The 15,585-nt window shown below is 48.6% G+C and overlaps 1 protein-coding gene across 3 annotated transcripts in view; it reads left to right on the top strand.

Moving 5' to 3' along the window:
* Window positions 1-15,585, top strand: part of GRIK1 (glutamate ionotropic receptor kainate type subunit 1) — a 102,534-nt gene that overhangs the window by 51,173 nt on the left and 35,776 nt on the right. For all 3 annotated transcript variants that reach the window (XR_005954589.1, XM_041460408.1, XM_041460409.1), the window contains exons 2-6: window positions 561-728; window positions 3,339-3,596; window positions 6,359-6,540; window positions 12,299-12,352; window positions 13,245-13,418. Coding sequence is in view for 2 of the 3 variants with exons in the window: in XM_041460408.1 (XP_041316342.1) it covers window positions 561-728; window positions 3,339-3,596; window positions 6,359-6,540; window positions 12,299-12,352; window positions 13,245-13,418 (836 nt within the window). In the remaining variant the exon portion in view is untranslated. The remainder of the gene's footprint in view (window positions 1-560; window positions 729-3,338; window positions 3,597-6,358; window positions 6,541-12,298; window positions 12,353-13,244; window positions 13,419-15,585) is intronic.

Below are 15,585 nucleotides of genomic sequence, written 5' to 3'. Positions count from 1 at the left end.
GGAAAAAGCAAAAATATTCCCCAGTTGCTGAGCAAACAGCAACGACCAACAAGGCTGCCTGGGGTCTGGGAGGAAGCAGAGGGAACACAGAGCTCGGGGGGGACTCTCAGTCCGTTTGCTCTCGGTCTCCTCAGTGGATCCTGGACTGCCAGGGTGTGCAGAAACACCTCAGCAAACATCCACACGTCCAAGTTCCATCTCCAAACGCAGATTACACTGCAGCAGGGAGAGCAAGGCCCATGCCCATCCCTCCTTTCATTAGAAAGGAGCTGCACAGAAGTTTCCACAAGCATTTAGCATGTCCTCTAAAAAGGCTGGACAATAAACACATGTCACCTTCCCCAGATGTTTGTGGAGCAACATTCATAATTCTGAGTTAACCCCAGTGGCACAGCAGATAAAAACTAACCATCCACCCTGCTCTTGCTGTAGTGCTTTGAGCAGCCATCAGGTTTTCCTAGATGAACACTCAGAAATTATGGCTCATAATTTATTTTTCCCTCTTTCTGTGTGGCAATTAAGAGGTGCATAATCCTTCCCATTTATCTCTGTTCCAACAGGAGGGATATTCGAAACTGTGGAAAATGAACCTGTTAATATTGAAGAATTGGCGTTCAAGTTTGCTGTCACCAACATTAACAGGAACAGAACACTGATGCCTAATACCACATTAACCTATGACATCCAGAGAATTAACCTTTTCGATAGTTTTGAAGCCTCAAGGAGAGGTAAATATCTCAATTACTGTGTCAGTTACATCCCTGGCTTGTACTTTATACCTTTCCCCAGCCTGATCTCCTTTTCTGCTCTGCTTGTATCATGTGTACCACAAAGTTAATCTTTCAGAGGTGCTTGAACTAAGAATCAAGCTGGGCTTGGACCTGTCATGTGTTTTCTGAATAAACCCTACATCCTGTCTGCATGCTAAGAGCCCCAGATGGCAGATGGCAAGTCCAAGCCATTTTTCTTTCCAAAACATAGATTTGCCACCTGGAATTCTGCAGAAAAATGATCACAGACTCACAGGAAGCACAGTGGGATGTCACAACCCATAATTAGCACAGATACCCATTATTGGTAAATTATTTCTACTCCTTTTAAAGACCAGAAGCCACTAGCCCCCCCTGCCCTGAAATATTAATGCACAGTGCCCTGGAGACAAATAAGTTTCTCTGTTATAAACAACTGTAAGAATTGGGGTAGTCAAGTGTGGAAATTTTTTTTTGCCTCTTCTTTTTTTTTTATTTTCCTGAGAAGGAAAGTTATGGCCCAATTTACTCCCATCCAATTGACTTGCAGGCCAAAACAGAGAGGGGTAATAAGTCACAGCTTTCCTTTAGCTCCATGTGTTCTTTGGCCTCTAGGAACAAGCTCAAAGTTTGATAAAATGTTGTAAAGAGCAGCCCAGTTCCTGGAACTGGAATTGCTGGAAAATAAAAATGCCTCTCTTCAGAAGCCAGGCTGGTGAGCTGTCACCTTTCAAATATCTGCACTACCAAATTTTCCTTGTGCCACTTCAGTTTCTTAGTGAGAGTGGAGAAAAGGAAAATTATTTCAAAGAACTTTAAAAAAAGAGCTTTAAATAGCATTTTTTGCATTCTTTTTCAGTTATCAGGTACATCCTGGAGCTCTGTGCTGTAGAATGTCAAGCGTGGTGGATTTATAATCCGTGTAATCCAGGCTGATACAGTATTTCAGATTCCCTGTAGAGTGAGAATCTCTGCTGTGACTGTTGTGAAAGTGCCCCCTCCATTTAAATGCAGGAAGTTGTTAATGCACCTGCAAGAAACTCACACAGACAGCAGTAATTTCTTCTCAGCATGAATTATTGAAGTTATTTCTGGAATTTGCACATTAAACCTGTGATGCTTTAGAAAGGCTTCTGAATTAAACCTGGAAAGCCTGTGCACTTCATGCTGTCTGTGAAACACTCATTTGTGGAATGGAAACAGAAAAGAATTGATTTTCTGTCATATTCTATTACAGTCAGAGAGCTAAATTCGAATTTAAAGAATCTCAGCTCATTGTGGAAGTTGGTGTATGTAACATTTCCCTCAATCAGAGCAATTTCTAAACTCCCCACCCTCACAAGGAGAGCAGCCTGCAGCTCAGTGCAGGGCTTTGTCTCAGTCAGGAGCCGTGTTAAAAACATTGGCAGTAAATTTTACCAGTGGACAGAAATAACTGATATTACTTCATCTCCTGTCTGTCAGCCTGCAAACACATGGGAGAGAAAGAAAAATGCAGAGACAGCTCCAGGCAGGGTTCTTGAGGCTGAGATATGGGCACAGGAGAAGGAAAGCTTTGTTGATGTATTTGGCTGGTTTGGAGGGGTATAAAATGTCAGTGTGTGGGTTCTTTATTTCCCTGTGCTGTTACCTGGGGCTTTGGGCACTCCTGCCTGCTCTGTAAACACAGATGATGGAGGGCAGTGAATCGTGCTGCCCTTTGCTGCTCGTGTCCCTGCAGCTGCCTGGAATGAGGGCAGCTCACCCGGGCAGAAAGGTGCCAGTCCCAGGGGGATCCCTGGAGAGCCTGCTGTGCCTCCAGGGTTGTATTACCTGGTGCTCTGCTGTGGAACTTCATTGCTGAGACATTCCTGTGCAGCCAGAGAGCCCCTGGATCCTCTGGGATAGAGCCATTCTGAGAAAGGCAGCTCAGGAATCCGTGTCATCTGCAAGGCAACGAGCAGAGAAGGGTTTATGTGCAGCAAGCAAGGGCAAGGGTGTAAAGCTGATCAGTAAAGCCATTTTCAGAACCACAACCAAACCAGGGTCACTGAGGCTGGGAAAGCCCTCCCAGCCCATGGAGCCCCAGCTGTGCCCAATCCCCACTTTGTCCCCAGCCCAGGGCACTGAGTGCCACATCCAGCCCTTCCTTGGACACTTCCAGTGCTGGGCACTGCAAGCCTCCCTGGGCAGCCCATTCCACTGTTTAACAACCTCTCCCATGGGGAAATTCTCATGCCATGCGGCCCAAACCTCCCCTGGCCCAGCCTGAGGTCGTTCCCTCTCCTCCTGTCCCTGTTCCCTGGGAGCACAGCCCGACACCCCCGGCTGTCCCCTCTTGTCAGGAGTTGTGCAGAGGCACAGGGTCCCATCTGAGCCTCCTTTCTTCCAGCTGAGCCCTTTCCCAGCTCCCTCAGCCTCTCCCTTTACCCTCTAAACCTCCCCTGAACACCTCAGGAGCCACTGGCCCATCTCTGGGTGGGTCTGGGAGCAAGGCAATGCTCTGTTCTCATTTGAAGTGCTGGGGCTGGATGGAGGATGCCAGCCCTCGGTGAGCATCCCCCAGGCCCTCGCTGTTCCCGCTAAGAGCCCCCTGTCCCCTGTGCCTAGCCTGTGACCAGCTGGCCCTGGGCGTGGCGGCGCTGTTCGGGCCGGCGCACAGCTCGTCGGTCAGCGCCGTGCAGTCCATCTGCAACGCCCTGGAGGTGCCGCACATCCAGACCCGCTGGAAGCACCCCAGCGTGGACAACAGGGACGCCTTCTACATCAACCTGTACCCCGACTACGCCGCCATCAGCAGGGCCGTCCTGGACCTCGTGCTCTACTACAACTGGAAAATCGTCACCGTGGTGTACGAGGACAGCACGGGTGAGTGCTGCTGCCTGCGGGGCTGCTCCTGCCAGACCTGGGGCAGCTCGCTCTGCCATGCCCTCAGCAGCTTTCCTGGGTCACGGGGGAAAAACCCTGTCCTGCTGCTGCCGTGGCTTTTGGAAAGCTGCTCACTTCACCAGACTGCGGGAAGGAGCCTCTGGGGTTTGAATAGTCAGCCCCGTTTTGCTTCCTGGTTGTGGAACCCATAGCACAGCTTCAAACTGATCCCAGAATTCCAAAATCTGGAGATCACCCAGCCCAACCCCCCTGCCAAGGCAAGGTCACCTGGAGCAGGTGACACAGAACTCCCCACGTGGGTTTGGGATGTCCCCAGAGATGGAGACTCCAGGCCCTCCCTGGGCAGCTGTTCCAGGGCTCTGCCCCCTCCATGGACAGAAGTTCTTCCTCAGGCTGAGGTGGAACTCGTTGTGTTTCAGTTCATGGCCACATCCTCATCCTGGCACTGGCACCACTGAGCAGAGTGTGGCTCCATCCTGTGACAGCCCTGGGGGTATTTGTGTGCATTGATGGGNTGTGTGCATTGATGGGGTATTATTTGTGTGCATTGATGGGGTATCTGTGTGCATTGATGGGGTATTTGTTTGGATTGATGGATCCCCTCTCAGCCTTCCCTTCCCCACACTGACCAGGCCCAGCTCCCACAGCTTCTCCTCACAAAAGAGATGCTCCAGACCCTTCATCCTCTCTGTGGACCCTACTGGACATTCTCCATTAGCTCCTAGATAAAATCTTCTAGACAGAATAGAAACAAGGAGAGGTCTTTTCCAGCCCACCCCATAGCCAAATTGGCATTCCAAAACACCAAGTGCTGTGTACCTGCTCAGCTACAAAAATGTCTGATATGAAAGAGATTTCATTTGCAGAGATATTTACGAAGTAAATTAATCATCAATCATCTTATTAACTCAGAGTCAGGAAAGTAAACATGTCAACTTTGATCAGTATAAATAGTCCTTGGATTTGGGGTTAGAGTGACGCCAGTTAACTCAAGCTCTTATTTCTCATCCCTAATGTTTGCCATCGTTACACCACAAGAAATAAAACCACCTTGGCCAGGTTGGACAGGGCTCAGAGCACCCTGGTCTCACGGGAGGTGTCCCTGCCCAGGGCAGGGGGTGGCACTGGATGGGCTCAGGGAGTCAGGCTTTTGCCATGTCCTCCAGAGAAATAGCTGCAGTTCTTGGCACTGCTGCTTTGGCTTCTCCAGGACACCACACCTGGGCTCCATCTCACTCCGTGTGGCAGCAGGAAACGTTGGGAGTGCAAGGTCCCAGTCTGATGGGACCAAAGGAGATATTTTAAGGCACACAGTAATTTCTTCCCCCGAAAAGGAGAGGGAAGTGGGTCAGCAAATCCTTTAGGTTTTTTGCTTTTCACCACACTTGCACTCAAGTACTTTTTGTTGCTGGGAAGACAAACACCGGTTCTCAGTGAGAGGTGAGGATGAGATGAAGGCTTCCCAGACTCCTCCTCCCAAATCTCATTTTCCCTCCTGGAACTGCCATCCCAGGCACTGCAGCCAGAGGTGAGCCTTGGGCACACCTGGGCTGCACCTTCCCAGCCAGGTGACCCCGACCCCTTAGTCAGTGAGCGCTGGGAGCCCATTCCCATCAAAATCAGCTCCCGTGGTTTCCTGTTCCTCAGCTGGCTCCTGGCCAGGCCCAGCTCCCGGTGCCTGCAGCATTTCCAGCTGAATGCTCATCATGTTTCATTTTCTCTATTGATTGTTGGTACTAGAAAATCAGCAAGGAGCAGGCCTGGCCCTGTAGGTGGAGGGAGAGCAGCTTTTCCCCAAGCACAATGCCAACACTCGAGTGAAGCCATCAGCCCTCGAAGCTCAGAGGGAACAGGGAGCTTTGTCTTGCCTTAGATGCGCCACTCAACCAGGGGCACTCACACCCACACAAATATTATCCCCACTCCCAGCAGGAGAGGCAGGAGCTCCTTCATTTTAATAATTTGTTTGATTTTTGTTCAAGAAGTGCTCCTTGCCTGTGTTCTCTCTCTCTCTCTATGCATATTTTTAAGGCAGCCTTTTACTTCCCCTCAGCAGGAGATCAGGAATTTTTTGTGGGTGAATTGCATTCGTGGATAAAGCGAGGCTGTAATCACACACCTCAAAGAGCTCTTAACTATCTTCCCTCGGTTTTGGAGGCAGTGCAAATTACACAGGAGTGCTGAATTAGCCAGTGGAACTGCAGTGTGTTTAAACACTTGGACAAGGCTCTGGCTGAGCTCCACTGCCTTCAGCTGAGGCGTGTAAAGCTGTGCCAGCTGAACACCGAGTCTGAGAAATCACCCGTGTTTGAGGATGTAGAGCTGCATCCCAAAAGATTCTGTAAGAACTCACAGCTGCTGAGTGACACCAGGCAGGAAAGTTAAGAGGTTTCCTCAATTTTATCTTCTTGCTGTATGGTATTGGAATTTTAATGAGCTGCACAGGGAGAAGCCTTATTTGCTTTTCATGTCTCAATTTAAACATACTACAATATGTTTATATTGTATTACATCAATGCAAACATATCCTGTAGTCAACCAGTTAAAAACACCTTCCAAAATATTTAGAAGCCAAGTATAAACATGGGAATGAAAAGCTTCAATAATATTAGCTATGAAGCTGGCAAATATGGAACTAGCAATTATCCCCAGGGAGCGTGGAGTGTGAGAGACCCTGTGTAAGTGACAATAAATCCTCGTGGCACAGGATGGTGATTGTGTCATTGCCTGCCATTTCTCAGGTCTCATTCGCCTGCAGGAGCTCATCAAAGCCCCTTCCAGGTACAACATCAAAATCAAAATCCGCCAGCTGCCCTCTGGGAACAAGGATGCCAGGCCTCTGCTGAAGGAAATGAAGAAGGGCAAGGAGTTCTACGTGATATTCGACTGCTCGCACGAGACGGCGGCAGAAATCCTCAAGCAGGTACCGGGGACGGGGAGCCAGAGCTCCACGAGAGCCTTGCTCCCCAAAATCTGCCAGCCTCTCTGATCCCACATCCACCAAAACCAAAGGCGCTCCCCAGCCTGGCCCAGGGGAGTGAGTGCAGGGACAGAAGTCACAAAGGTGCAGCAGCCCAGGGCTGCACTGACACCCCAGAGAGCCCCACGAGTATGCACAGGAGCAAACAGGCTTTTCTTTCTGACATGCCAGGTCCTGCCTGGCTAGGGACATCGCTCCGTGTGTTTCAGCTTGTCCTGCTTTAATCAACAGTTTTTATTTTTTTCCCATCAAAAATAGAGGCAGAATCAGAAGAAAAATCTATTCTTTAAACCGATGGGAGAGGTTGTTGTGCGTGGGCTGGCCCAGCCTGAGTGTGAGATTTGGGCAGCCACAGCAGGCAAGGACAAGCACAGCCCGACGTTCCCAGGGCACACTGGGAGTGGTGGGAATTGCAATTTACTGGTGCCACTTGCTGTACATTCCTTGACAAGCAAAGTCTAAAGCACAGTTTGTTGATGTGCAGGAAACAGCTCCATACATTTTGAGGGCAGTTGCCTCCTTGCTGCACCCCTAGGGATGAGGGACAAGTTGTTATTTCTCCTGCCAGGCAGTCTGATGGGATACCCTGATCCCAGAAGAGCACCAGAGAGCTTCCACTGACTAAATGCCCATAAAGGTCCCTTTCTGTTCCCATCCCAGAATGTTTTACTGAAATACTGAAGTCCTGCAGAGCAGCTTTTTGTGCCCAAGTTGGCAAGGCAAGTTACTGCATTCGTGTGGGGAGCCTGGAATGTTCCTCTCCAGGCTGGAGGAACTTGGGGCTTGCAGAATCCTAGATCAGCTGCAGCACACAATTCCTGTGAGCCTGGAGGTGAGATTTCCTGCTCCCAGCAATGCTGTCCTGCAGTAAATGTTAGGATTTCCTCAGTGTGAATGATTTGAGGTACAGGGGTGGGGAGGGCACTGTAGCAGAACTGTTTGGGCAGGGGGAGTGGGCTGTGCCCCTACTCTGCTCCCTGCAGGGCTGCCCAAAAACATCCCCACTTTTGGCTGCTCCAAAAGGAGATTTGTGGGGGAAGAGTTGACAACACAGATTTTGAAGGACCAGCAAGATGAAGGTGCAGGTGTCTGGCACCCTGCAGCAGGCACAGAGCTTCCAATATGCCAGGCTAAGTAAGGAAAAAACCCCAAAAAGCAAAACCTGGGTGTCAAAAGAAGAGGAGGGAGTGCTGAAAGATGCACTAAAGCAGGGCAAAGCAGCAGAAAAGTTTGTGTGGGTTATGGATCAGCCAGACAAGTGACAGGCTGCAGATACAGATAATGCTCTCCAGTGCCTGAAGAACTGGGGGAAGGAGGGAGAATGACAGTGTGGGAGAAAACAGGAAAATTGAGAGAGGTACACCTGTGGGTCAGCGCTGTGGGAGAAGGAACAACATAAATATAGGCTAGAAAGAAAGGGGAAATGGCTTTTCCGTGAGCTAGTTCTGTGGCTGGGTGAGGTGCTGGCAGCAATAACTCAGGGGCTGAGTTCCTCCCTGCCAGAGGCAGCGGTGAAACGTGGACGTGTGGAGGGCTCTCAATTCCTGTGGGACTCCTGTGACTGCAGGTTACTGGAAGAGCTCATCTCCCCATCCCTGCACTCACAAACCCCTCTGTCATTGTACCCGGGATGGAAGCAAGACATCAAACACTGGAGAAATCATTACAAGGAAACTCTGTGATGTCAGTAGAGAATATTTTTGACTTTGTAAACAATGCAGTAGCCGTCACAGGAAAAACAGGTGGTGTTGTTAAATTATATAATATTTCTAACAGGAACAGGACTCAGGGTCACCTAAAGCTGTGCCCAAAGCAGCTCCTTCTTGTCTGTTCACTGCATTTAGGTAATGCAGTAGGTGTTTAGTAGCCCATGGAGCAGGGAGGGGACACTGCTTGTTTTCCAGGGAGAAAGGTGCCCAAAAGCTCCTCTGGGAGCAGAAGGATCAGCCCAGAACTCTGCTGGAGCTGTGTGCACCAGGGACCTCTCCTCGCCTCCTCCAGCCTCTGCTTTACAAAACACCACAAAAGACAGATTTCTTCTCTAATTTCTGCTTATTTATGCCTTCCACTAAAACCCCATCAAGGCACGCTTGTTGTGTGCACAACAAGAACAGGTGAATCAATAACCTGATTCAGCCCAAATACAGAGCCTGCACTCAGCTGAACAAACTGTTGCCCTTCTCTCTGACACGCTCAGGGAGCCAGGATTCCCTCAGCCCCTGCCCAGCCCCACGAGGCTTGGCCCTCCTTTGCTGGTTATGGCATTTACCTGGAATATTTGGTGGACAGAAGGACAGAATGCTCTCTCTGCATTAGACAAGCACTCCCCGAGTAAATTAAATGTGACTCTTGCAAATTGCAATCTGTTTTATGCACAAAGCCTGCAATTTATCCTGCACATTTTTCAGTCTGGTATTGCCTTTTGTGTGAGGAACTCAGCTGAAGAGGTCGAGTTGTTGTGCTTAACCCTCACTTTGTGCCAACACACCAGGAACAGTAATCTGAACACAGATTTTACTGCTAGGCAAACTCACCTCTCAGAAAGTACATCCCTGCTAACCTTAAATTACCTACTCCTTTCTTCACAGCCCCAAAATACATTTGAGGAAGTGTACTGTATATTTAATCAGGTTTAAGGCTCTCACAGAGCATCCTGTAAAGACGATGTGACAGACAACGAAAAGAATCATTAATTCAGTTCCTCCAGAAGACAGAAAAACCAGGTGTCACCGTGGAGTGCATTCCTGGTACAGTAATAGACGTGAGAATAGAAAACCTCAGCTCCTGACTGTGCTCCTTCCAGGAGCCTGGCAGGTAGGCTGGAGCCCACTCCCTGCTAAGAAAAGGCAGGATTAGCTGTGTTCCCCCTTCCATGGGAGAAACACCAGTGGCACATCCCCCGGGTGCTCCTCTGTGGGTGAGAAGCAGGGATGGACTGGCCCTAGAAAACAGAGGGGTAATTAATTGGAAAATGAAATGCATTTAATGGTCATGAAATGAAATAACTGCTCAAGTGAGGGAAATGCAGAGTGAAAGCAAGCACAGGATTTGGTGCAGTTCCCATTAATGCACTTGCTCATCATTCCAGTTCCAGCCCGCCTCGAAGGCAGACTGACAATGGATCTAAATGAGGCAGGGAGTTTTTTACGAGAAGAACAAATGCAAGTTAGAGCTGGGATGTGATTCAAGCCAAGAGCAGGGCACCCAAAAGAGATTTTCAGACATAAGAGAGTATTTTTATCCAGTGTCTGTCAGCTCGCCATATATAATTTAACCACTGATGCTTTCTTGGATTCACTTCATGGTTCATGACCCCCAGCTGAAAGGGCACAGCTGCAAAGGACAAGGCCCAGGCTCCTGATCTGGAATGGATAATTAGAGATGGAAGTGTCTTTATCTCCCATTGTCCAACCGTATCTGAGTTTGGCTGAAGAACAAGTGTTATACAGGGAAGGCTGGGCAGGAGATGTACAAGGAGAATATCTGAGGCTGATTTTCCTAGTTTACATTCATCTGAGTTCCACTGTAAGTAAAAGCTATTATTATTTAAATAGGACACTTGTATCAGGTGCATAATTATTTACATAATTACATGCAAAGTTATTTAGATAGCAATGTGCAATGAAACCTGATCCAGTTTCCTGTGGGCAGGCACACAGACAGAGATGTTGCCTTCCCCTCTCTCTCCTGGGCTGCTTCTCTCTTTCAGGTCACCTGCTCTGTGGGAAGCTTTGCCAGGTGCTTCAGGGGTGTCCCAGCCTGAAATCCATCCTTACTCCAAGCAGGTTTTTATTGTCCTGCTCCTGGGAGCTGCTGGGAGCTGCTTTCCTGTGGCTGCTGTGCTGCTAACACTCAGCAGAAGAGCCCTGGAAACTCCTGCACTGGCAGGAGCATCCAGGGAATGAAGGCTTGGGAGTTATTGATGCTTTGGGATGTCCAGCACGGTTCTCAGCATCCCTCTTGCTTTTGTTTTGACTTGATTCCACCTGCTGTTTATCTGCATCAGAGCATTAAATCGTCCTTCGGTGTGAATTTTGCTTAGCAGCCATATTGCCCTTAAACATAAATTACTATTGCAAAATCTGTTTGATCCTCGAATAAAAAGCCCCTATTTGGTATCTAATGCACATGTCACAGGCATGTCAAAGTGCTAAATAGCTTTTAGCTAATTCTCATCCTCAATGACAGAGAGGGGAGCACAACCAGTAGAGGTTCTTCTCATCAAGGGCTTTGTTTCTGTTTGTCTTGGGGTTTGGAGCCCTTGCTTGTTTGTTTGGGCATTTTTTGTGCCTAGTTTTGGGGTGGTTTTGCTTTAAAGAACAAACCTGTAGCATGACTTCTGCAATGACTTCCCACTGGGCTCTTTCAGTGCAGTTCCAGCTCAGAGGAGATCTGCATCATAAAAATCCCATAAATTTGGCATCTCCTTCACAAAGCCACAGAAATCCAGTGGCTCCAGGGAGGGGGACTGAGTCCAGCCAGGTCAGCTGGGAAACACAGCACACAAAAAAAGCTCCCCTGGATGCAGCCCTGTATTGTTATCTGTGCATAAACAGGGCAGGAGCAGCAGCCTCCAGCTGACTCTACAGGTAATAAAAGAGCTCCAAGAAACAGAATAGAAGAGGATTAATAAAATCAGAAATAAAAAAGGCAATTTTGATGTGTAAATCCAGTGGAGCATTTCAATGAAATAGTTGCCTTCTGGCTTGATTTTTAGTGGCTGGAAATGGATCAGTTGTTTGCGATTAACACTGAGCTGGTTTTATTATCTGCTGCAGCTCAGAAAGTTCAGGGGTTTCTTTCTCCCTTTTTTTCTTTCTTTTTTTTTTTTTTTTTTTTAATGTGAGGAATTGACATAGACAATCACTCAACTGATGTTCAGCGGCTTCTGCCAGCAAAGGGAATTTTGGCCAGCCAAATCCCTCTGTTTCCCCTGCTTTTCAAACTATTCAGGCACTCCAAAACTGTCCTGAAAGGGTATTAAAACCAGATCCTTACAATGCTGTGATCAGGACTGAGCAGGAGTTAACCTTGGTCTGTGTTGCTGTCGTGACAATGAATTCCTCAGCACTTTCCCAGTTTATAATTCCTCCTCTTCCTCACAAGATCCCAGAGAGGAAAGAATTCTCCTGTCTGGCGAGAGCATGGGGACGTGGGGACAAGTGGAGGAAGGCTGCAGGGAGGCTGTTTCTTCCAAAGTTTCTTCCATCCCAGCTGTTTTGGCACTCTCCTGCTGACCCACATTCCCCAGTGGAACAAAAGGCACTTAGAGAAACTTCCTTCTTTCTGTTTTCCTCCTTCACTCCTGAGCCCTCAGCAGTGTCCTGTTCTCACCTGGCAGCAGAATACAAAAACCTGCCCCTAAGCACTTCTCTCTACCAACTGTGTTGTCTGCTAATAAATTCCTTTTTAGCGCTCTCAGGCTGCAGACTAAAGGATTTTTTAAATCAGCATCTCGTTATGTCTAGTAATTTTTCTTGTCATGGAAGTCTTGCAATCTTTAATCTCTTTGCTGAGCAGAGGTGATAAAAACATCATTTAAATACAACAGGATATTTTTGGCTCCTAAAGAAAAATGTGAGGTTTATTGCCATCAAGCTCTCATGACCTGTGGTGTGTTTAACCCTTGCTTTTCAAAGGCACTGCAGCACACTGGGAGCTCTCAGAGTAAAGTACCTTCATCTTTCCATCTCTTTCACAGATTCTCTCCATGGGAATGATGACAGAATACTACCACTACTTTTTTACAACACTGGTAAGGAACACTATAAACATCTGGGGGGGAATTTCCTGTTTCAGAAAAGACAGCTAAATTTTTCCGTTTTTCTAGGAGATCTTTGTTGCCTTTAGTCAAGGCAATCCCTGGAGAATGGGTGCTAACACTCCTTAGGAACATCAGGACCCACCATTTTGTAAGAAAGCTGTTTGGCCCCATTTCTGGGGCTGGCTAACACTTTAATGCAGTGCAAATTAATTGCAGTATGCTGATTAATGAGAAACCATTAGTACAGATGGACCAGAGTGAAACAAAATCAAGGATGAATTCTTTGCACTGTGGGCACTGCTGGTTCATCACTGTTTGTTTCATTTACTTATAAAACCACAAAACCACAAACGGATAAAAACACTCAGGAAATTTTATAATCAAAGTTTTCTTTGATGGCACAAACACAGCTCAGGAGGGTCCCACATGGTTCAGTCACCCCAGCTGCCCTGTACATGCCAGGCTCTGGAGCACATGAGCCCGCATGCACTGACGTATCCATGCCACAGCCTGGCAGAGGTGCCTGGGGAGGCACGGTGGGGAAATTGGGATTCCTAAGCAGCCAAAGCACAGCGCTCACCACGTCTCTCGGAATTTTCCTCCTCTCAGCTTAGAAAGAACTTGACACTGGCCAGCTAATTCCTCATGTCGGCCTGTCAGAGCTGCAGCACCGCTATAAATTCAAATGTGCAGGTTGCTTGCAAAGCACTTCTGCTGTGGGGAATTGATCTTTTCACTTCCAAAAGCAGCTGTGTGGTATGTCACCCATCTCACACAGCTTTGGCTCAGTCAGGTTTCCAACGGGAGCCAGGGTGGGCACAGGGGAAAAAGCCCCAAATTTCCTTTAGAAATGTTTTTGTTTGTGTTCCTGCTGGTGCTTTAGGACCTGTTTGCGCTGGACCTGGAGCCCTACAGGTACAGCGGGGTGAACATGACGGGCTTTCGGCTGCTCAACATCGAGAACCCGCACGTGTCGGCCGTGGTGGACAAGTGGTCCATGGAGCGGCTGCAGGCGCCGCCCAAGCCCGACTCGGGGCTCCGCGACGGCACCATGACCGTGAGTGAGCTGCCAGGGGCACAGGGACAGCGAGGGAGCTGCCAGGGGCACAGGGGCAGCGAGGGAGCTGCCAGGGGCACAGGGGGCACAGGGACAGTGAGGGAGCTGCCAGGGGGCACAGGGACAGCGAGGGAGCTGCCACACTGCCAGGGGGCACAGGGACAATGCCCCAGCACGGTGCCATTGTTCATCTCACTGCTGCTGAAAACCGAAATGCTGCCCTGCTTCTCCCATCGCCTTCTGCATCGCGCAGTGGGAAAAGCAGCAGAAAATGGGATTTCCCAGGCAGGTGCAGGATTTGTAACCTGCAGGGACAGAGCCCACATGCGTGTGAAGGGAGTAGCATTTTTAAATGGGTGAAGTGCCCTTTCTCTTCATTTCCATCTCTACAGAAGCTATGGCTTTTGAGACATAATTTAAAGATAGATGAGAGGTATCATCAAGCCAGGGAATCAGGATTCCTCCCAGCACTCCCCCAAGGAGGAAAGGAAAGAATAGGAACAATTACAGAGACAACATGACTCCATTCAGTTTGGCAGGGTGAAGGGTTGCCATCTCTTTGCAGTATGAGATAATGCATCTCATGGACTGAGTGGAGCTCAAAGCGATAAGAAATAGCCTTTATTGTAGATGATTGCAGGGAAAATTTGGAAATGTCTTAACATCCTGAGGAGAAATGCAATAAGTGTGCTGTCCCTGGCATTGCACACACTGGTGCTGCTTTGGACAGTGTCACCATGCTCACTCGTACCCAAAGCAGGGAGAAAGCTGTCCCTGGGAATTCCTGATGGGAATCCACACAGAAATCCCCCAAATACAACACTGGGAAAAGCAAATTTCTCACCACTCGTCTGCTCTCCTTGCTGTCCCTGACTCTTGTGCTCTCCTTTGCATCTTCATAACCTCAGTGTCCTTGATGCCCTGGCACAGCACGAGGGAAACCTCTCCCTCCTTGCTGGGATCATTTCAGTATTCCCAGCAGGTTCCATTATTGCCCAGTTTGATGGAGAGCTGCACCACTGCTGCATTTCATTTGACAATAAGGCTGTGACAGGCGGCAGAGTGCACAGAGATCAGGACTGTACATCCTGTTATTAACTCAGGATTTATCCCTTCTGGTTCATGCTCTGCTGTTTGCCCTGAAAGCAGCTTGTGGGAAGGCAGCAGGGCACAAGCAAGACAGTTCTGAGTTCACGTCCTGCTGGATGCCCAAACTGCACCCAGAGGCACAGCTGGTCTAATGAGATCTCTGGCTTTCTTTGCAGTGGCTTAAGCAGCACACAAAAATGAGAAAAACAAGTTCCAGGACTGACTCTGAGTCTCTTTCTCCTGACATAAAAGCACAGAAGTCAGGGTGAGGTGCTTGACTTTGGAAAATGAGGTGATCTGTTGCACCCTACAGCCCTAAACAGAGCCACGGTGAGGGGAGAAGTGACAAGCCAAGGGAGGCGGCAAAGCTCCCCGCTGCCACACCAAGGAGGGACAGTGACAAGTGGCACAAGGACAGGGCTGAGCAGCCAGGCCTGGCAGTGCTGCAGACACCGTGTGCTCAGGGCAAAGCATCAGCACTGCCAGACAGAGCAGGGCGAGGACAGAGGAGCTTTCTCACCAAGCATCTCCTCCCAGGGTCTCTGGCCTGGCACACAGGCAGAGCCAGTAAAATCCAACCCTGAGTGCCCAGTCCAGTGTAAAACTGAGGTCTGCTGACACTGATGGGAATATTTCCATCGGTTTTGAGGGATTTGGGGTCAGCCCTTGATGCCCTGAGTGTGCTTGGAGCAACTGTCTGTTGTGAGACACTCTGCAGTGAGAGCAGCTGGTATTGTCTCCTCCTGCTTGACTCATCACTCACAATGTTTTCTGATCTCACAATTTGCTCCCATTGTGGAACGTTATTTTGGGCAGATCCTGACAAGCACATCAAGACCAATTCCTCCTCTGCACTATCTTAAGATTAGTCCTTAAATTCAGGTACACTTGAGCCAAACTCTCCAATACTGGTAACACTGGTGCTGTTGTTACTTACTCAAGTAAATGGCACAGACAAAGAATCAAATGTATTAATTTCCCAGAGGAATTGCATGGAAAAGAAACAGAAAACTGATCAGCTCTGTAGTTCCTATAAAGGACTCAATTTTCTCATCTGCAGAATTGCTGCCTTTTTTCC

Source organism: Pyrgilauda ruficollis, unplaced genomic scaffold (genome assembly GCF_017590135.1).
Source record: "Pyrgilauda ruficollis isolate IOZ18807 unplaced genomic scaffold, ASM1759013v1 scaffold143, whole genome shotgun sequence".
In the NCBI taxonomy this organism is placed as follows: domain Eukaryota; kingdom Metazoa; phylum Chordata; class Aves; order Passeriformes; family Passeridae; genus Pyrgilauda; species Pyrgilauda ruficollis.
This window is presented reverse-complemented; position numbering and strand designations above follow the sequence as displayed.